This window comes from Bradysia coprophila, unplaced genomic scaffold (assembly GCF_014529535.1).
Source record: "Bradysia coprophila strain Holo2 unplaced genomic scaffold, BU_Bcop_v1 contig_150, whole genome shotgun sequence".
NCBI classification, from domain to species: Eukaryota; Metazoa; Arthropoda; class Insecta; order Diptera; family Sciaridae; genus Bradysia; species Bradysia coprophila.
Genome location: NW_023503422.1, coordinates 73,921 through 95,531, shown reverse-complemented (window position 1 = coordinate 95,531; position 21,611 = coordinate 73,921). Strand labels below are relative to the sequence as shown.

General features: G+C 37.3%; 1 protein-coding gene and 1 long non-coding RNA gene across 2 annotated transcripts; one reads left to right on the top strand and one right to left on the bottom strand.

The window, feature by feature from the left end:
- Positions 1 to 4,562: 4,562 nt before the first annotated feature.
- LOC119074277 (phosphatidylinositol 3-kinase 1-like) lies at positions 4,563 to 5,507 on the bottom strand. The gene is made up of 4 exons (XM_037180297.1): positions 5,382 to 5,507; positions 5,203 to 5,286; positions 5,009 to 5,146; positions 4,563 to 4,957 (listed from the first exon to the last, which is right to left on the bottom strand). Exons 1-4 carry the CDS (start codon positions 5,415 to 5,417, stop codon positions 4,634 to 4,636), a joined length of 582 nt encoding a protein of 193 aa, XP_037036192.1. The 5' UTR covers positions 5,418 to 5,507; the 3' UTR covers positions 4,563 to 4,633.
- Positions 4,611 to 20,503, top strand: LOC119074278. Its single transcript, XR_005087170.1, has 3 exons — positions 4,611 to 4,620; positions 19,901 to 20,088; positions 20,311 to 20,503. It is a non-coding gene; the product is annotated as an uncharacterized LOC119074278 (long non-coding RNA).
- Positions 20,504 to 21,611: the final 1,108 nt, after the last annotated feature.

Below are 21,611 nucleotides of genomic sequence, written 5' to 3'. Positions count from 1 at the left end.
ATTGATTGGTCCAAGATGACCAGAAGGCAGGCAGTTACCCATGTCTTATTATACTCGTTTGAAAGCTTGTATCATAAGACATCTAGAAAAAAATTTTCAACCGAGTAACTGGCTGCCTTTCCGAGATATCACTCCAAGAATTTTGTTCCTTGGAATAATTGATTGGTCCAAGATGACCAGAAGGCAGGCAGTTACCCATGTCTTATTATACTCGTTTGAAAGCTTGTATCGTAAGACATCTGGAAAAAAAATTTCAACCGGGTAACTGGCTGCCTTCCCGAGATATCATTTCAAGAATTTTGTTCCTTGGAATAATTGATTGGTCCAAGATGACCAGAAGGCAGGCAGTTACCCATGTCTTATTATACTCGTTTGAAAGCTTGTATCATAAGACATCTGGAAAAAAAATTTCAACCGGGTAACTGGCTGCCTTCCCGAGATATCACTCCAAAAATTTTGTTCCTTGGAATAATTGATTGGTCCAAGATGACCAGAAGGCAGGCAGTTACCCATGTCTTATTATACTCGTTTGAAAGCTTGTATCATAAGACATCTGGAAAAAAAAATTCAACCGGGTAACTGGCTGCCTTCCCGAGATATCACTCCAAAAATTTTGTTCCTTGGAATAATTGATTGGTCCAAGATGACCAGAAGGCAGGCAGTTACTCATGTCTTATTATACTCGTTTGAAAGCTTGTATCATAAGACATCTAGAAAAAAATTTTCAACCGAGTAACTGATTGCCTTCGCGAGATATCACTCCAAGAATTTTGTTCCTTGGAATAATTGATTGGTCCAAGACGACCCGAAGGCAGGCAGTTACCCATGTCTTATTATACTCGTTTGAAAGCTTGTATCATAAGACATCTGGAAAAAAAATTTCAACCGGGTAACTGGCTGCCTTCCCGAGATATCACTCCAAAAATTTTGTTCCTTGGAATAATTGATTGGTCCAAGATGACCAGAAGGCAGGCAGTTACTCATGTCTTATTATACTCGTTTGAAAGCTTGTATCATAAGACATCTAGAAAAAATTTTTCAACCGAGTAACTGGCTGCCTTCCCGAGATATCACTCCAAGAATTTTGTTCCTTGGAATAATTGATTGGTCCAAGATGACCAGAAGGCAGGCAGTTACCCATGTCTTATTATACTCGTTTCAAAGCTTGTATCGTAAGACATCTGGAAAAAAAATTTCAACCGGGTAACTGGCTGCCTTCCCGAGATGTCACTCCAAGAATTTTGTTCCTTGGAATAATTGATTGGTCCAAGATGGCCAGAAGGCAGGCAGTTACTCATGTCTTATTATACTCGTTTGAAAGCTTGTATCATAAGACATCTGGAAAAAAAATTTCAACCGGGTAACTGGCTGCCTTTCCGAGATATCACTCCAAGAATTTTGTTCCTTGGAATAATTGATTGGTCCAAGACGACCCGAAGGCAGGCAGTTACCCATGTCTTATTATACTCGTTTGAAAGCTTGTATCATAAGACATCTGGAAAAAAAATTTCAACCGGGTAACTGGCTGCCTTCCCGAGATATCACTCCAAGAATTTTGTTCATTGGAATAATTGATTGGTCCAAGATGACCAGAAGGCAGGCAGTTACTCATGTCTTATTATACTCGTTTGAATGCTTGTATCATAAGACATCTATAAAAAAATTTTCAACCGAGTAACTGGCTGCCTTCCCGAGATATCACTCCAAGAATTTTGTTCCTTGGAATAATTGATTGGTCCAAGATGACCAGAAGGCAGGCAGTTACCCATGTCTTATTATACTCGTTTGAAAGCTTGTATCGTAAGACATCTGGAAAAAAAATTTCAACCGGGTAACTGGCTGCCTTCCCGAGATATCACTCCAAGAATTTTGTTCCTTGGAATAATTGATTGGTCCAAGATGGCCAGAAGGCAGGCAGTTACTCATGTCTTATTATACTCGTTTGAAAGCTTGTATCATAAGACATCTGGAAAAAAAAATTCAACCGGGTAACTGGCTGCCTTTCCGAGATATCACTCCAAGAATTTTGTTCCTTGGAATAATTGATTGGTCCAAGACGACCCGAAGGCAGGCAGTTACCCATGTCTTATTATACTCGTTTGAAAGCTTGTATCATAAGACATCTGGAAAAAAAATTTCAACCGGGTAACTGGCTGCCTTCCCGAGATATCACTCCAAAAATTTTGTTCCTTGGAATAATTGATTGGTCCAAGATGACCAGAAGACAGGCAGTTACTCATGTCTTATTATACTCGTTTGAAAGCTTGTATCATAAGACATCTAGAAAAAAATTTTCAACCGAGTAACTGACTGCCTTCCCGAGATATCACTCCAAGAATTTTGTTCCTTGGAATAATTGATTGGTCCAAGATGACCAGAAGGCAGGCAGTTACCCATGTCTGATTATACTCGTTTGAAAGCTTGTATCATAAGACATCTAGAATTTTTTTTCAACCGAGTAACTGACTGCCTTCCCGAGATATCACTCCAAGAATTTTGTTCCTTGGAATAAGTGATTGGTCCAAGATGACCAGAAGGCAGGCAGTTACCCATGTCTTATTATACTCGTTTGAAAGCTTGTATCATAAGACATCTAGAAAAAAATTTTCAACCGAGTAACTGGCTGCCTTCCCGAGATATCACTCCAAGAATTTTGTTCCTTGGAATAATTGATTGGTCCAAGATAACCAGAAGGCAGGCAGTTACTCATGTCTTATTATACTCGTTTGAAAGCTTGTATCGTAAGACATCTGAATTCCGACGTAAAGTAAGATAAAAAATTAAAAAATGTCGAAATTTTATTTAAATTAGTCAGCTTTGTGAACTACTTGATTCATAGAAATCGCAACAGCTGCAGTTTCCTTTTCGTGGACATACAAATCTTTGGCCGCCGTACATGTCTTCAAGTTTCTTTAACACAATCCGCTCAATTAACTTTTCGATATCTGGAGTTCTCACAAAATCACGTCCGAACCCGTTTCCCTTCTTCGACCGTTTCTTAAGATTTAGTAATTTCATTCTATCGGAAATAGGTTTGATGCGATATAGCCGGCAGAATTCCTTTTTTATTTCGTACTGTAGCTGTTGTATGTGTTGCAGATTACATTGTGGATTGTGGAAATGGAACATGTTGGTCTGGATTGCCTTTTTCTGCAATAACATAAACATTTTGGCGCATTCTTTGACCTCTTCAATGAAATCAGCTGGAATTATATCTAAGGGAAACATTGGGACTTCGATGTTTGGCATTTGATTGGCCATTTCTAGCACGTAGCTGACGTTTCTATTATTGCGCTGATAACCGATACATACGACGTATACTTCCGAGTTGCCTTGTTTTGATGCGACCGGCTTAAATATATCGACTGTGTCAAATATATTTACCAAGAAGTACACCAGACTAATGGTTGTCAATTCAAAGAATGTAAACATTTTCAAGACGAACGATCCACCCATATCCAGTATTTGTAGTGCTGCTACCACTTCTGCAAAATTTAATTTGTGGACTTTATTTTCTTGGTCGTTCGGGCAGTCTACGCAATCCACAGATCCATCAGCCGTGACTAGATTAATCTTCAATTTAACAGAGCAGAAACGACCGTTAAGATCTCGTTAGTGTTAGACATTGATTGAATTTACTTCTCCCATTTCTTTGCACCGTGCCACCAATTGATCCACATTTTGTTTGCATGTTATATCACCGGTGAAATCTTCGCCAAACTCCCATTGGTCGTAAGTTTGGATAATTAAGCGATCATCAATTGCATTTTCGAATGAATTTCCCACGTAGTGCGGGTTCAATGATGTCGCACGCCAGTTGAACTTAGAATTGGGACAGTTGAGCTTCAGAAAATGATTTAGGGCAGCAATGAATGCACCAGGTGCTTCGCACAGATGAACCTGGGAAAATTGTACAAATAGGGGCTTAGTACAACCAAAGCATTACGTACTTGTGTGACGTAACGAACCGAATTGAATTCTCCCTTTGTACTGACTTTCACTATCGGAAAGTCACTTAAACATTCGTACAATTTACACCAGGCCCTAGTCACAAATTCTGCTTTCACTTCACTCCGTAAGTACGATGCAATAGCGCTTCCGGGATCACGTTTTTCTGTAAATTTGCTCCACACATTCAACGGATAAACGTTCAGTTCATCTTTGACTTGATTGAGCACACTCTTGATTGGCATCAGCTGAGGCACTGTCTGGTTTATTCGTCGTTCATCGAAAATACAGTCAATCAGTGGTAATTTCCAGTGTACTTGTTTAGAGAAATGGAATTTCTTTGTAAAACGTTTTATGACTGAGTTACTCAGACTTTCTTTTCGATTGCTTGTGGAAAACATGTCAGGTAAAAAAAAAATTGGTGCAAGTTGAACGGTTCACCTGGACTGTACTGTCATAAAACAGCTGGGACAGAAAAATGAATTAACTCATGATACTGCTGCTAGAATCAACACGCATGCGTTGACACTTGCATCGTGTGTTTTCTCAAAGAAACTATGACTCCGGTTTTCTATGTTAATTCTAGCAGCAGTATAATTCAATAGGATGGTAGCTGTGCTAGCTGATAGTTTCATTTATTCTTTATATTTTATCACAAAATCAAGTGATTTGGTAATGCATGTACCTAATGGTACGTATCAAAGTAACCGTCAACACGATTTTCATCAAAATTTCCGTATCGACCGCGACCACGATAACAACCCCGATAAGAGCCGCGATAGCAACCTCGTCCATTGCCTCGATACGTGTTTGAAGTGCTTGTCGAATTACTCCCGGCGAATTTTCCACTCGTAGAGGTTCCACCTCGATTGTTATTCGACACATTCTTGTAGTGCTCGCAGCACACACATTTACCTTTTCGAGGACATTCGAATGGTTTCTCTCGTAGTTCGTGGATTTTTTTGCTGACAAGTTCTTCGACTAGTTTCTCCAAATTGCGATTGCGCAACTGAACAACTTAGGAAGTCTCAAGCATAAAACATAGAAGTCGTTTAATTACATTGGGCTGGTTATCTGTGTCATCGGTGTCGCTACTGGCGGTTTGGTCCGACTCCTCACTTAAATAATCATTTTTGGAACCGTGTACATGCATATTTTCGTCGTTTGAATTTTGAGTTTGGTTGTCATTGTCTGACGACTGAAACATAATCGTAATGAAAGCGAACCTAAAATTTTGTCATGAAGAAAAATCACCTTTTTCACCGTATCCTTTCGCTTGACCACAGGGTTTTCGTTCTGTTTGTGCAACTTTTTGTTCTGTAGATTTTCGCCTTTATTCTGTAACAATACACACAAGGTATTGTGGTAGATTTTGTTGTTGTTTTTTTAAGTGAAAATTGTGTGCGAAATCAGCGAAAATACTCAAATTATACCTTTCTATTCCGTTTTCTACCTGGACGCGGCGTCATTGTATAATTAGACGAACCACAAGTTCGATAAATTGTCGAAGTAAACTAATTTTCAGATCACACCTCAAAAGATGTTCTTGTTTAGTCGAATGACTTTGATGAAAGGTACCACCACCACTATCTACACTTTCAACTTTATACCCGCAGAGCAAAAGCTATCATCACATTCAGTAAATTCGTTTTTGCATTTGTTAAGTCGTCAAGACAAATGATAAGAAAATGATTTATTATGTTCTAATCACATATAGAAGAAGGTGACACCAAACAAATGTTTTCCAAAAAATTTCTATTCCTTTTTTATGCTACATGCGTCGAAAATCGTACCTTTCATGTTTCAAGCACTAATTTCGACATCCTCAGCATATTACATGCACCTCGTGCACCTCTTGCCAAAATTGTTATCGCGACGTGTGGGCATTGCTAGTCGAGCCGAAGGCGAGAACCATAATGACCACACGTCAAGATAACAGTTTTGGTAAAGAGGTGCATACACTTTTTTATCTGCCGAGATCTCAGTTACTCAGATAAACAAAAGTGCTCTAGAGGGATAAGTGGGAAATTATTGTTCTAGGCAGATAAAACATATTACTTAACTCGGGATTAAAATTAAAAGTCTCGGCTTCGCCTCGGATCAACAAAATTCACACGAAAACTCTACTTTTCATCTTTTTATCCCTTAGTCACGTATTAGTTATTCAATGGGACAAGTGGGTTGGTCTGTGGAGGCGCTACATTTCTTCCATAGTACTTCATTCTCTGCGGCTTATATTCATGTGAACCAACTTCACAATTGTCATTACTGAATATACTCAATATTATATATATATTACTCAATATTTCAATTCTCGGTTGGCACAAAGCATGATGTGTTACACGTATTGTAATGAGATTTTTTCATCACACGACCCAATTTTCCACATACTATTACATAACAAGTGGTAAAAAGTTAAAAAGTAGAATTTTCGTGTGAAGTTAAAATTATAGATTGATTTTCAATATATTGTGTAAAACGTCATTACTTATAATTTGCATCTTCTACGTCAAAGTGAAAATTGCAATCTCCCTAATACATGTGGAGAATTGGACTGTAATTATAACTTTTTATTTTGTGCACTGGACAACTAAATACGACAACGACATGTTTTGTCATGATTTATTTACGATTTATCGTGTGAGAACGGTTTTGAATGAATTTTTCCATGACTATGATTGAACAAATGTAATATGGTGAATTTGAAGTTTGCATATTTTCAAGTAAATTGATGTGTTTTGTCTATTACAGTTGTCCGATGCACAAAACGTTGTTCGTACCTCGACATGAACTAACGATTTTTCAGCAATTTTTCATCTTAATTTTCTAAAACTAAAACTTAAGAACTGGTGCTGAAAAAAATCGTCATTTCCTGCCTTGGTACGAAAAATACTAATTCCTCTGTTTATTTATGAATGTCTTTCCTGTATTGTTATTTTCATTTCTAATAGTAGATTATGCACCTCTTTGAAAGTTATGTACCGAGTTATGTACATAATCCAAATCGTCGAAATAAACATTTTAGACAGAGGTGTGTAAGCTATTTTATCTGCCGAGAACAGATATATCGAGACAAACAAATTTGACCTAGTGGGTTAATATGGGGGTTGTCGTTCTAGGTAGATAAAATTTCATAGATTCAAACATTTCCACATCACCCTAGAGGTAGATCGCTGACGCGCTTTTTTTATAGAGGTCTCCCCGGTAGGCCTACTCCCCTATTTCATTCACATTTTAATAGAAATGGCATAAAAATTAAATCAAAGCTAGGTAAGAAATTCTTCACTCAGTAATTGGTATTCTGTTATTCTCTGCATATGTAACAAACAAAAAATTTGTTACTTAGTTCTTCAGCAGTTTTCTGTTCTTTTAGACAGTAAAGGTGAGTTAATCGAGAACAGGTAGGATTATCACACTTGGTATATTCAGTTTTGTGAACAAGCATGCCACATACGACACATCTATTTCTCATTTGAGCCGAAGACTTTAAAACGTAATGCCGCAGATATTCGCGGAACGTATTCGGGCAAAATTCTTCAGAAATAGTTGAACCACATTTTTTTTTCAAAATACTCTTTGGCATAGTAAATTATAAATACACCGCAATTAAAATCATCTTTCTGGCATGGATACGTAAAATTTTTAATTGTCCAACCAGCACCAGGAAGAATTACTTGTGGATACGCTGCATTATGTCTTATAATAAAGTCTTTGAAATTTTCAAAATGTGTTACTGTTAAGGATGGATTCTGATTTATTGGGTCTAGATAGCTAAAAGTTTTCGTGATTGTGTTAATAATGAGCAATGTGTAGTGACGCTCACGTAAAAGTGCAGCAATCAAAACTTTTTTTTCTATTTTGGGCATTTTTAATTTCCTTGTATTCGGATAACATAAAAGGCTCGACCTAGATACTTCAAACTGAATACTTTTGTTCATTTCTTCCGATTTGCATTCGAACGTTTTAAAAATATATTCAATTAAACCGTCACTTAACCATTCAGTGTCGGACAACGTAATATAATCACTTCGACGAACTAAATATTTATTAAAATAGGCAACTGTAAATGGATACTTTAAATTCATGTAAGCTTGTGAATCATCCTTTAAGCAATTCTGAAACTTGTTCAACTTATGTGGTTTCTTACCCGGTTTCTGTGAAATGGTAGTACTCTTATGAAATCCGGTTTTTTTACATTTTTTTAAATACTGAAGGTCGTAGTAAGTGTGACTGGATTTCGACATCCTTCCTTTCCAATTTTCATGAGGATCGGGATCATTTAGATCGATATCATTGAATTTACGACGTTTTGGAGTAGAATCAGTATCACTAATGCTGTCAAATTTGCGGCGTTTTTGAGTTCGTTTACCCAATTGACCACGTTTTTTAGAATAACTCAACTTTTTATTATCTTCCTCTTCTTGATATTTAGCAATACAATCTGCTAATTTATCAGCGTCATTGTGTATATCATCTGGGAGAGAATATACATAATCATCAAGTCTAAGTTCTGGGTCTCTCCCCCGTTCCTCCATTTCTTCGTCTATAGTGTCTAGTTTATCACGAAAGGAAGTTTGTCTTGTGTTACTGGACTTAATATTTCGACGTGTTACATCTTTTCGTATTTGTTTTAATATTTTGTCGCCGTCCATTATAATTTCCGCTTTTCTTTTTGGTGTACACATTCTACGTCGAGGTACTTTTAATTCGTATTCACCAATCATTTCTTCAATAGCTTCTTGCATTTCTTTTAGAAATCTTCCGCATTTTAGCGGAAGATTTCCTAAACGTCTAACCGAATCGTGCATTCTCTTTTTAAATATTTTGAATGAAACTTCAGCGCGACCATTACTTTTCCTTTCATTTACAACAAGACAAGTCCATAGCGGTAAAATAGGTATATATTTACGCATCATTATGTCAGCGAATGTAGAGTAGACTCAAGGTACTCCAACACAATTCGATATGTGTACAAAAATGCTACTTCATGTATAAAACTTCATAAGAGCACGGAGAAATTCAGAATTGGCCGAGGTGTAAGGCAGGGTGACACCATTTCACCGAAATTATTCACGGCGATTCTGCAGAGTATTTTTAGGAAGTTAAACTGGAGTAAAATGGGAATAAATATAAATGGAGAGTACCTGAGCAATCTCCGCTTCGCTGATGACATTGTACCGATAGCAGCGAATCTAGGTCAGGCTCAGCTTATGCTACAACAGTTAAGTGAAGAGGCGAGCAAAGTTGGCCTCAAGATGAACTTATCGAAAACAAAAGTCATGACCAACATCGGGGACGATAGAGAAATAAAAATTGGTGACACTGTCATTGAACGAGTCGACAGCTATGTATATCTAGGACATAAACTGAAGTTAGGTCTGGACAACCAAACTGCAGAAATAAGACGTAGGATTGGTCTTGCATGGGCAGCGTTCGGAAAACTCAGACTAATTTTCAAAAGCAAAATGAATAATAGTCTGACACGCAAAGTCTTCGACACTTGTGTCCTTCCAGTGCTCACTTATGGAGCGGAAACGTTAACTTTAACAAAAGCATCCGAAGATAAATTGAGAGTGACACAAAGAGCCATGGAACGGAGTATGTTTGGAATAACACTCAGAGACAGAATGACGAATCAATGGATTCGACAACAAACCAGGGTCGTTGATGTCATGGAAAGAATAGCATCTCTGAAATGGAGCTGGGCGGGACATATTGCAAGAAGGACAGACGAACTTTGGACCAAAAAGATCATGAACTGGCGACCATATAAAAGACGAGCTATAGGTAGACCACCAGAGAGATGGACAAACGGAATTAAGAATATTGCAGGTACAAACTGGCAGCAAATGGCAATGGATCGTACGAAATGGAAAGAAGTTGGAGAGGCCTACATCCAGCAGTGGATAGAAACAGGCTGAAAAAGAAGAAGAAGAAGAAGATGTCAGCGAAGCCATTAGAATAAAATTCGTTTAACTCATTTGAACCATTTTCCTTAAGGAATTCGTTGTCTTTATCTAATTCTAATTTTGAAAAGTCTTTGTAGAATGGACTTTCCTTGTAGTCGGGTAGTATTTTACTCTTTAATTTCAAAGACTCTTCGTCGATACCATTTGCTTCGTCGTCGTCTTCCTCATTTTGGTCAGGGTTTATTTTGTCAACAAATTCAATTTTCTTTTCTTTATCTAACAAGTATGACACGAGAAACATTGTTGCATCTTTAACGGCATTAGTATAATATTTGCTTCTCAGTATAATCGAAAAGTTTCTCCAATAGTCTTTCAATTCATCGAATTTCGATATGTTGAACATTCCAGCTATGATTTCTTTAATGAATTTTCTCGCATGGTCAGTTACGAAATTATTGTCAATATCATCAGCGAAATTGTGAGTTAAGTGCGAGCAGCATAATATTATCAGTGTAAACTTTTCTTTAAGTTTCTTTACGTCTGACAAATTATCATAAACAACTTGTAAATAATCTCTGAATGATAAGCAATTCCAATCTACACAGATAGAAATAATTAAAGCCAGACTGAAGTCAGTAACAGCATACGTCAATATAGGCCACAAATGTGGATACACCAGACAAAATTCACGTTTAACTACTTTTAACCAAATGCCTATATTTACTTGGTCATGTGCACCTGCAACCATTTGCGTAAAGGGAAAAACTCTACAATTTTTTCCATCATCATTTTCATCTTCAGGTGTCAAAGGAATTGAGAAAAGATAGAAAAGTATTTTTTTGGTAATATGTTTTGGCTTTCTAACCAGGCCTCCTGTAGCATCAGAGAATCCTGAAAGCTCACCTCTTTCAAATTTTTCTCTTGCTAGAATATCGAACTGTTTTCTATTAAAGGTAAAAACTGCAAACGGACTAGCATTAACATATTGAATGTTGCAGGCAAACTTGTCGCCTGACCTAAATTTATCTTCTTCTTGTTCTTTCAAAAGAACTAAATCTGTAATATCGTCAGTATCAAGATCTTGCCTTGCTAATCCTTGCTGACGAATTTTTCTTATGGTAGAGTCAGACTTTAAACCCTGTCCATTGTTTTTCTGATATAGTTCTAATTTATTTGGGTCAGCTCTTATTTTTGTTATTTCGCTGTGTTTCTGTTCAACGGGATATTGCATTATCAAAGCGCCCATGTACTCTTGTCGTTCTTGTCCTCTTACATGCCTTGTGATCGCATGTTCTTCTTCATGTGTAAATGGAACATTGACATATGAGACCGTGATTTGTTTCGGATATTCCGTCTCATTGATGTTGGTCGTGAGTCTATACTTTCGATCACAAGTTTGTAACGAACATTCCAGACGAACAACATATTCCGTTTTTGTAAAATAATTCCCTCCTGATTTTATAATGCAGGGAACATTTTTGTATTCAGCATTAAGTCTGTTTGCAAAATAAGTAACATAAGTTTGGGTTTTATACTTTCGCGACTTTTGATCAAAAATTTTTAACCAATCCATTTCTTCGATCAACAGTTTCTTAGATTCTTTTACATAGTCAAAACCAAATTTTCCATCTGCTTTATGAATAACATGGTCCTCACCCGAGTGGGACTCTTCAGGTGGTACGTCACTCATGTCTGATAATGAAATATTAATTGAACTATCATTGTTCACTGTGTTTTCAATAACGGGATTTTCATTTAACTCATAGAACAAAATATATGAATCTGACAACAGCTCTTTATTAAATTCAATTTTTTTTACGTAATTATCGTCAAATAAATAAAAGGAACCGTTTTCCTTAAAGGCACTTGTAGTGTAATGTCCTGAACGCATTTCGGGTCCTACATGCTTTACAATTGAAACGAGCTTATATTTTACTGGTTTCTCGTCCTCAATCACATACGGAGTCAGATCAATTTCCCCACATATTTCAATTTTCTTGTTATTTTTTTCATTCAAATTTTTTCAATTGAATACATAAAGAAACAGGGTATGTCCTAATCATACACCCTTTCAATATTTTAACTTTAACTTTACTTTTGATTTTACATTTACAGGGAAATTCATCAATTACAGCCGATTCAAAATATTTCTTTACAGCATCGTTTATTGTATTTATGTTCTCGTTTGCGATTTCCAAACAAAGCTCATCAAAAGGTTCTATTGTTAATGACTCTACGAAACACTCAGTACAAATTACAGAAGTTTCCATGTATCCTCCAAACATTTGATTGATCGGATTTGTTCTCTTTGACAACTCGTCTCCTTCTTCAAACAGAATTTTAGTTTGTGAGAACAACGTTTCTTTTATTAATCCAAGTAAAGCCAATAGAAGCTCGTGAGCATCCTCCTGACGATTTGCTATAAATGCAGGGTGCATAATTCTTAAAATGAATGAATGAATTTGCGATATATAAGCTGTTTTATCGCAACTTGAATTCAGAAGAGTTTTTAGCATACATATTATGCATACATATTCGTCTTCACCATCACAATCATATTCTTCTGAATCTAGCCATCTCACAAACACCGGCAGACTAAAGAGTGCCTGTAGTATCGAATTCAAATAGCATGTGTTGCCAAGATTTCGCAATCCAAAATTATTGTTACCATGAGGCGAGTTTCCCCATCCTAGCTTTAAATTACTTTTTTCATATAACGTTATTTTCGGTATACCCTGAAATATATCAACAAAAATCTCAGAGCTTTCAAATTTAGCTCCTTCAGTGAACTCTTCATCAACCTTCCGGTCAACAGTTACGCGAGCATCGACTATTTTGGCTATATTTTCATTTTGTTGCGTAGGAGAACTGCTAGCCATTGACTCGACTTCACTTTTTTCACTTTCACTACGTGAATAGTCAGTTTGTTGATTAAGAGTTGTTAAGATCGTTGACTCTATCACATTTTTAATTCCACTTTCGAAGGGGCTGCCATTTTCTGATATTGACTCCGAATATGTTATTGGAGTACCGACTTCTAAGGTCTCTTTCACATTTTCAATATTGGTGGTGTCAATTTCAAATGTGGGAGCACCTACAACTGGAGTATTTGTCTCTAAAGTTTGATTTATATCTTTGGGGGTGTTGACTTCTTTACACATTGACACATTCAAATTTTTGCTTTGTGATGTGGAAGTACTGATCTCTATAATCGATGATATTTCTCCGATTGTATTTACATTATTTCTGTGTGGTGAGGTCTTCACAATTTTGCTCATCGACTCATCCACATATTCTTTTTTTTTCCTCAAACTGAGATTTTATGATAATATTAATATTCTTATGCAATTTAGCGACACATCCCTCAAGTGTGCTGTTAGTGGCCATTTTAAAGTTTTTTTGATTTTCTTGTATTATTCCTTTATAAATAAATTGCTCTAAACCTTGTAGTGTGTGCTCATACACCACGTAGATAGTTTCGTTTTCATCTTTGCTTGTAGGGGTCCTGACTTTCGCAGTCATAAACCCAGCCAAATTTGCATTATCAAAAGTGGGAGTGCCGACTATTGTAGTCGTTGACTCTTCCACATTATTTTCATCTTTGGGGGTACTGCCGTCTCGTGACATTGACCCAGCCAAATTTTCATTATCAAAAGTGGGAGTGCCGACTATTGTAGTCGTTGACTCTGCCACATTATTTTCATCTTTGAGGGTACAGCCGTCTCGTGACATTGACCCAGCCAAATTTTCATTATCAAAAACGGGAGTGCCGACTATTGTAGTCGTTGACTCTGCCACATTATTTTCATCTTTGGGGGTACTGCCGTCTTGTAACATTGACCCAGCCAAATTTTCATTATCAAAAGTGGGAGTGCCGACTATTGTAGTCGTTGACTCTTCCACATTATTTTCATCTTTGGTGGTACTGCCATCTTGTGACATTGACCCTGCCAAATTTTCATTATCAAAAGTGGGAGTGCCGACTATTGCAGTCGTTGACTCTGCCACATTATTTTCATCTTTGGGGGTACTGCCGTCTCGTGACATTGACCCAGCCAAATTTTCATTATCAAAAGTGGGAGTGCCGACTATTGTAGTCGTTGACTCTGCCACATTATTTTCATCTTTGAGGGTACTGCCGTCTCGTGACATTGACCCAGCCAAATTTTCATTATCAAAAGTGGGAGTGCCGACTATTGTAGTCGTTGACTCTGCCACATTATTTTCATCTTTGGGGGTACTGCCGTCTCGTGACATTGACCCAGCCAAATTTTCATTATCAAAAGTGGGAGTGCCGACTATTGTAGTCGTTGACTCTTCCACATTGGGACTATTGTAGTCGTTGACTCTTCCACATTGGTATTTTGCTGCATGGGAGCACTGAGTACATTTTCAGTAATTGACTCAACCATATTGACATTTTGGTTAGTTGATGTTGTTCTAACCTCATTTCGTTTTCTAATTTCCTTTTCAATGTTCACATCCTTCCAAATTAAATACAATTTATGAACATTCCGCATATCGTTAAGACGATATTTTAGGTTCATCGCTGTCAATATTTTGGATGTGGTGTTACAGAACTGCTTTCCTTTAGAAATTTTCACCAGTTCAAAGTTATCGAATAACTCTGCAACTACTTGGACAAATTTAACCTCCAAATTATTCATTGTTATTTGTTACAATGTTAAACAAAATTTATTAAGTAATTATTATTATTATTATAAATATTAGGTAAGAAAAAATAGTAAAAAATAGTAAAAAATAGTAAGAAATAATAAAAAGTAAGAAATAGTAAAAATAGAAAAGTTTAAATAAAAAAATTAATTATTCAGCGCAGAGAATTAAAAACACGTCTTGTCACTTGAATCGTTAATCGTTAATTGAATAGTGTTATTTGAATACACTTGACTATAAAATGCAAAGCCTGCTTCGATCGTTTTAGCTGTGCAATGTATATCACGGCGACTGTAGTAAAAATAGCTGCGTACTTTATATTATAGCTGAGGCACGCATATTGAATCATGCATCGATCACATGCAACGAAAAACATTTTTTTTTAAGTCTTGTGAATTTTGCTGTAACCCACCCAAGTACTTACTGCGCCGATTGATGCTTAACCTTAACCTCTTGGAGTGATATCTCGGGAAGGCAGTCAGTTACTCGATTGAAATTTTTTTTCTAGATGTCTTATGATACAAGCTTTCAAACGAGTATAATAAGACATGGGTAACTGCCTGCCTTCTGGTCATCTTGGACCAATCAATTATTCCAAGGAACAAAATTCTTGGAGTGATATCTCGGGAAGGCAGTCAGTTACTCGGTTGAAATTTTTTTTCTAGATGTCTTATGATACAAGCTTTCAAACGAGTATAATAAGACATGAGTAACTGCCTGCCTTCTGGTCATCTTGGACCAATCAATTATTCCAAGGCACAAAATTTTTGGAGTGATATCTCGGGAAGGCAGCCAGTTACCCGGTTGAAATTTTTTTTCAAGATGTCTTATGATACAAGCTTTCAAACGAGTGTAATAAGACATGGGTAACTGCCTGCCTTCTGGTCATCTTGGACCAATCAATTATTCCAAGGAACAAAATTCTTGGAGTGATATCTCGGGAAGGCAGCCAGTTACTCGGTTGAAAAATTCTTTCTAGATGTCTTATGATACAAGCTTTCAAACGAGTATAATAAGACATGAGTAACTGCCTGCCTTCTGGTCATCTTGGACCAATCAAGGAACAAAATTTTTGGAGTGATATCTCGGGAAGGCAGCCAGTTACTCGGTTGAAAATTTTTTTCTAGATGTCTTATGATACAAGCTTTCAAACGAGCATAATAAGACATGAGTAACTGCCTGCCTTCTGGTCATCTTGGACCAATCAATTATTCCAAGGAACAAAATTCTTGGAGTGATATCTCGGGAAGGCAGCCAGTTACTCGGTTGAATTTTTTTTTCCTAGATGTCTTATGATACAAGCTTTCAAACGAGTATAATAAGACATGGGTAACTGCCTGCCTTCTGGTCATCTTGGACCAATCAATTATTCCAAGGAACAAAATTCTTGGAGTGATATCTCGGGAAGGCAGCCAGTTACTCGGTTGAAAATTTTTTTCTAGATGTCTTATGATACAAGCTTTCAAACGAGTATAATAAGACATGGGTAACTGCCTGCCTTCTGGTCATCTTGGACCAATCAATTATTCCAAGGAACAAAATTCTTGGAGTGATATCTCGGGAAGGCAGCCAGTTACTCGGTTGAAATTTTTTTTCTAGATGTCTTATGATACAAGCTTTCAAACGAGTATAATAAGACATGGCTAACTGCCTGCCTTCTGGTCATCTTGGACCAATCAATTATTCCAATGAACAAAATTCTTGGAGTGATATCTCGGGAAGGCAGTCAGTTACTCGGTTGAAAATTTTTTTCTAGATGTCTTATGATACAAGCTTTCAAACGAGTATAATAAGACATGAGTAACTGCCTGCCTTCTTGCAATATGTCCCGCCCAGCTCCATTTCAGAGATGCTATTCTTTCCATGACATCAACGACCCTGGTTTGTTGTCGAATCCATTGATTCGTCATTCTGTCTCTGAGTGTTATTCCAAGCATACTCCGTTCCATGGCTCTTTGTGTCACTCTCAATTTTTCTTCGGATGCTTTCGTTAAAGTTAACGTTTCCGCTCCATAAGTGAGCACTGGAAGGACACAAGTGTCGAAAACTTTGCGTTTCAGACTATTATTAATTTTGCATATTGCATATTGCAAGAAGGACAGACGAACGTTGGACCAAAAAGATCATGAACTGGCGACCATATAAAAGACGAGCTATAGGTAGACCACCAGAGAGATGGACAAACGGAATTAAGACTATTGCAGGTACAAACTGGCAGCAAATGGCAATGGATCGTACGAAATGGAAAGAAGTTGGAGAGGCCTACATCCAGCAGTGGATAGAAACAGGCTGAAAAAGAAGAAGAAGAAGAACTGCCTGCCTTCTGGTCATCTTGGACCAATCAATTATTCCAAGGAACAAAATTTTTGGAGTGATATCTCGGGAAGGAGTATAATAAGACATGGGTAACTGCCTGCCTGATAATATCTTATCTGATAATTAATATCTTATATATGGAACATATGCTACGTTGAAAGTGTACGACAATTACCTTCTAATGGGTATGAACGATTTAGATCGGAAGAATTATTGTGGACTGGTACGTGAGAGGACCCGAGTTCAATCCCAGCGGTGAGCGCTTTTTTTATTAATTAGGAGAGATTGTGAGTATTCGGAGTATTGGAAATATTCGGAGTACTGAGAGAATTTGGGGTCCGATCACTTTTCATGTACTCGGCTCTCTCATGTACTAACTTCACAGTAATCGGAAGATTTGTATTTTCGGTCCGAAACAAAACATAATTTTAATTAAACTGTTGAGTTATCAACAAAATTTGCTGTAGAAACACCAAAATGCCGAAAAGCACGGGGGTCCAGGGGTATAAAAATAAAAACAATTTAACAAATGAAATTACTGTAAACATACATTCACTTGCTCACAAAACATTTGGCTATCGTCAACACAACACTACACTCAATGCGTACTTTCAATCAAGTGAACATGTGGTTTCGAGACATATGAGGACCGAAAGTAAAATGATGACAGTGACATTTACTTTCGGCCCGCAAATACGCAAGCCCACGGGGCGAAAGTAAAATGATGACAGTGACATTTACTTTCGGCCCAAGGCCTGATTTTTTTACTTTCGGTCACCATTTGAGGACCGAAAATACAAACTTTCGCAGTATTTGGCATAAAAAAGGTATTTACAATACCGATCGACAAAAAAAAAGTTTATGGAAATCGGATGACCGACTCGTGAGTTAGACCCCTTGGTGTGAAACATGCACAGGGCGGCAAGCAGTTTTTGCTTGTAGGTCGGCCACATTTGAACATATTTCGTCTGTTTTAGCTTTATTAGATAGGTATTGACCGTACCAATCAGAAGTTTATGAAATTATGTTCTCCGGAGCGTGAGCTAGGTCTCTTGGAGTGAGCTCTTATCTGGCTACTCGGCCGTACAGTGAACGTGGAGTATTTTGTCAATATCTCGAGTAAATTTTGACCGAATTTCATGAATTTTTTTTTGTTTGAAAGGTATTAACGAATGTAAAGCGTCGGTAAAATTTCCAGTCTCCTAACAAAATGGCTGCCGGTGGCCATATTGTATTATAATAGAAGTGAAATATCTTGGGAAAAATGGTACTTAGAGAGTTTCTGTTAACATGGAAATGTGTGTGGGGTGTTTCAGGCATTCCATATATGGACATGTATATATATCTATATTCACCTATATTGAGCTATATACAGGCATGTAGAGCTATATAATAGCAAATTCATCTGTGAAATGTTTATTTATAGGAAAATATAGGTAAATATAGCGGTATATAGCTGTTTAAATAGGAATTTATGAAAGTTGACTTCGTACGGGGCTGTCTATATTGCCTCCGGCAATTTATTTGTATATGATAACAAGGCAAAGAGTGGATAATGCAAGTGATTTTAAAGCGCGAATAGCTTTTCAGTAGAGAATGAAGTAAAAGAAATGAAGAGTTTCCAGGCGCGGATCCACCTATGTGCGGTCGAGGCGGTCGCCGGGGGTCAGAAGAAGATTTTTACATAGAATTTTTTTTTTTTTAAACAAAAGCCGCCTGTTTGTCTTCTATCCGCCTGGGTTAGAGCAAAAGCTGGATCCGCCCCTGAGAGTTTCTCAGTAAAGTCTTTTGATACAAATAGGTGTTTCGTACGGGTCGCCGTTAGCAATGTTTTTAAAAAATTTTTCGGAAAAAGCTTGTAAATCCGAAGAACCGAATTTAAGTCTACCTTTTATTAAGCTCAATGCACACCAGACGTAGATAATGTGTTTCGATCAAAATCAAAATTCTGGTAAGCATCAAGGGACAAAGAGAAATTTGATAATAACATTTTTTTGACTAATTTTCACGAATTGGTGAACCTAATTTCATAATATTTTTTTATTACCCTGATTACCCCGATTGGTACAGACGAAATATGTTCAAACAAAAACTGCTTGACGCCCTGTACCTAGGTCACACCAAGGGGTCTAACTCACGAGTCGGTCATCCGATTTCTATAAACTTTTTTTTTGTCGATCGGTCGGTATTGTAAATACCTTTCATTTGACGTATCATTTACGAGTATAGCGTTTAAATGTCCGGAGATATCTTCGAAAAACCGTAAAGCACTTATTGGGCCCTAGCTCGGGAAGGGTCGATCCAAAATCACTCATCTTCGAAATAAGCCTGTCTTTTGACACAGAATTTTCAAAATCGGATACGTTTTACTAAAGTTATCGTGCAGACAGACGGACGGACATTTTTTTCCCCGACGATTTGGCATCTATGAACCACCACAATAAGTTTCCCCTTACTCAGGAAGTCCAATTCGACGTGTTGCAAACGTATGCGTAAACCTATAAGACCCCAGTACTTCGTACGGGTCTAAAAAGGTGTTAAGGTGACTTCAGAGTCATCCGTTTTTATTCCGTTTTGGCTTCGTGTACGTGACAGTTGTCATTTCTCTATTGTATGAAATACATGAAATGCCAACTGTCATGAACACGGAGGCAAAACGGAATGAAAACGGATCACTGTTAATTCAGACCTACACTTCGTATTGTTATGATGCTGAGTGCGAAAAAAAGCCTTTCAAATCTTTTAACGTACTAGTTCAATAAAATACGTGCATATGTTCCACACAGGCGGCGAAAGTATCGAATTCGGTGGTTATTTATGATTGGTCTCGGATTGACATTAGATGAGTTTGTGACGTGTATTCAGCTGTATTTATATATAATGAATGTTCCAGAAATATGTTGGAATTTTGCACTTTTTATTTGATGGGGGTGCTGCCCTCATGGGGCAAGCGCCATGCCCCCTAAACTCGGTGTCACTTCTCGCGACGTCAGTTCAAAGCGTAGCAGACTCCAGCTATAACTGCCATATGCTATAAATATAAGCGATTTAAGCAAACTCTCTATTGATATTGAAATCATTTTCGTTAGGATAAGCAAAACAGACGTGATGCCACCGGCTTCGGTATGTCAATTATTGAGAATTATTCCAGGATTGAAGGACCTCATTATCACCATAATAAAATCGAATGCATTTGCAGAAATTCGAGTAACAATAGCAAAAACTCTTGACGACAAAACGGGTACGTTAAACTTACTTGATTTTATAAGACTATTATTTTTGGCCAAGCCATGTGGCACAAATGTGGAATCTACGTTTTTGATCATTTGTCCAAAAATCATACATGATGTATACGGTTACTCATTAACGTACCCCACGGTGAAAAATCGATTTTAAGAATATCTTGGCCAAAAATAAGTCACTAAGTCTTACGACTCATTATTAATATTGTTTTACAGTGGAGCTGGAAAAGGAAAAACTTAATTGCCAGTTGGTGGATCAAGTGTCACAACTATTTGGTGGTTTCGATCTTAATTTTTTCCGAAATTTCCTCGTAGGCGTAACTCATTTTGCCAATAAATTGCTTGGAGGTCTTTTTGGCACATTAGAAGATATCGGTCCGTGATAGTACCGTCCATAATATTACCAAAGGCTCGGCAACTTTTGTAATTTACATGCAAGCTAGAGATTTTGTTAGGCTTAATTTTTACATTTTAAGTAGCTGCTTGTACGTACACAAAGCGACGCACGCAGGTTTGACAGACCCGAAAGTGACAGTGACAAATCTTTTATGTAACATCATACTTTACAGTCAATTCATTAGCCTAGATATGTACATTTGCAGATTCCTAACTTTCTCTCACTTTAAAAACAATAACTCAGTCCACTCAGATTAACAATATTTGCTCAAGGGCCGTTCATAAAGTATGTCACACTAAAAACAACGTTTTCCACCCCCTCGCCACACCATTGACACAGGAGCTTCGAACTGCTGCGATAACCTTTTCGGTCTCGATTTCTTTAATGTTTCGTCGTCTTTTTTTTAGCAGAATCTTTTTGGAACACATTCAAAAGTACTATCTTGTATTATGTATATCAACAATGGACAGCATTGGTCGAATGGCAACTCTCTTACTGTTCCCTTTTGAAACTCCTCGTCTTTTAGTTTAATTTTCAAATTAATTTTTAATTTTCTAGATTTATTATTATTGGTGTGATTTTAAGAATTGGAAAAAATATTCGATGTGACATAACACTGACCTAGATTCCGCCCTCGCCCTCTGTCACACACTGTCACGCAAGTGAAAGTTTCTTTATTTTCGACTCTCTTAGGAAGGATACAAAAATCAATACATCACATGGAAAATTACTTTCGGACCTTGTCCTTGTGATGTAAATGACTATCTCATTATCATAAAACAATGGTTTCGATGTCATTTTGACAATTGCCATTTCAATAGATCATTGTCAATGTCGTTTGAGATGTCATTTTCACAAAAATAACCACAATGTTACAAAAATTTATATGAGCTTTGAGGTTAGCTTTGTGAAATTGACAAGCCGTCAGAACAGTCGGAGCGTTTGCTGCGACTGAGCCCCGTACGACCCGTAAACCTATTACGTACGTGACCCTAGTGCATCCGTAGCCCTAATTCGTCCGTGATCCTAATTTTTCCGAAGCCCTAATACGTTCGCACCCCAAAAACAGCTATAACCCGTATGTGCCCGTTACCATAATGCTTCCCACCTAGCCCAAGTGCGGCA

What these genes read in the sequence shown, in the direction of transcription:
- LOC119074277 (XM_037180297.1), bottom strand. Translation starts at nt 5,417, where the DNA reads ATGACGCCGCGTCCAGGTAGAAAACGGAATAGAAAG. An exon ending in GAAAGGATACGGTGAAAAAG is followed by an intron (nt 5,147 to 5,202) that starts GTGATTTTTCTT and finishes ATTATGTTTCAG; the next exon opens with TCGTCAGACAATGACAACCA. An exon ending in ACACAGATAACCAGCCCAAT is followed by an intron (nt 4,958 to 5,008) that starts GTAATTAAACGA and finishes TAAGTTGTTCAG; the next exon opens with TTGCGCAATCGCAATTTGGA.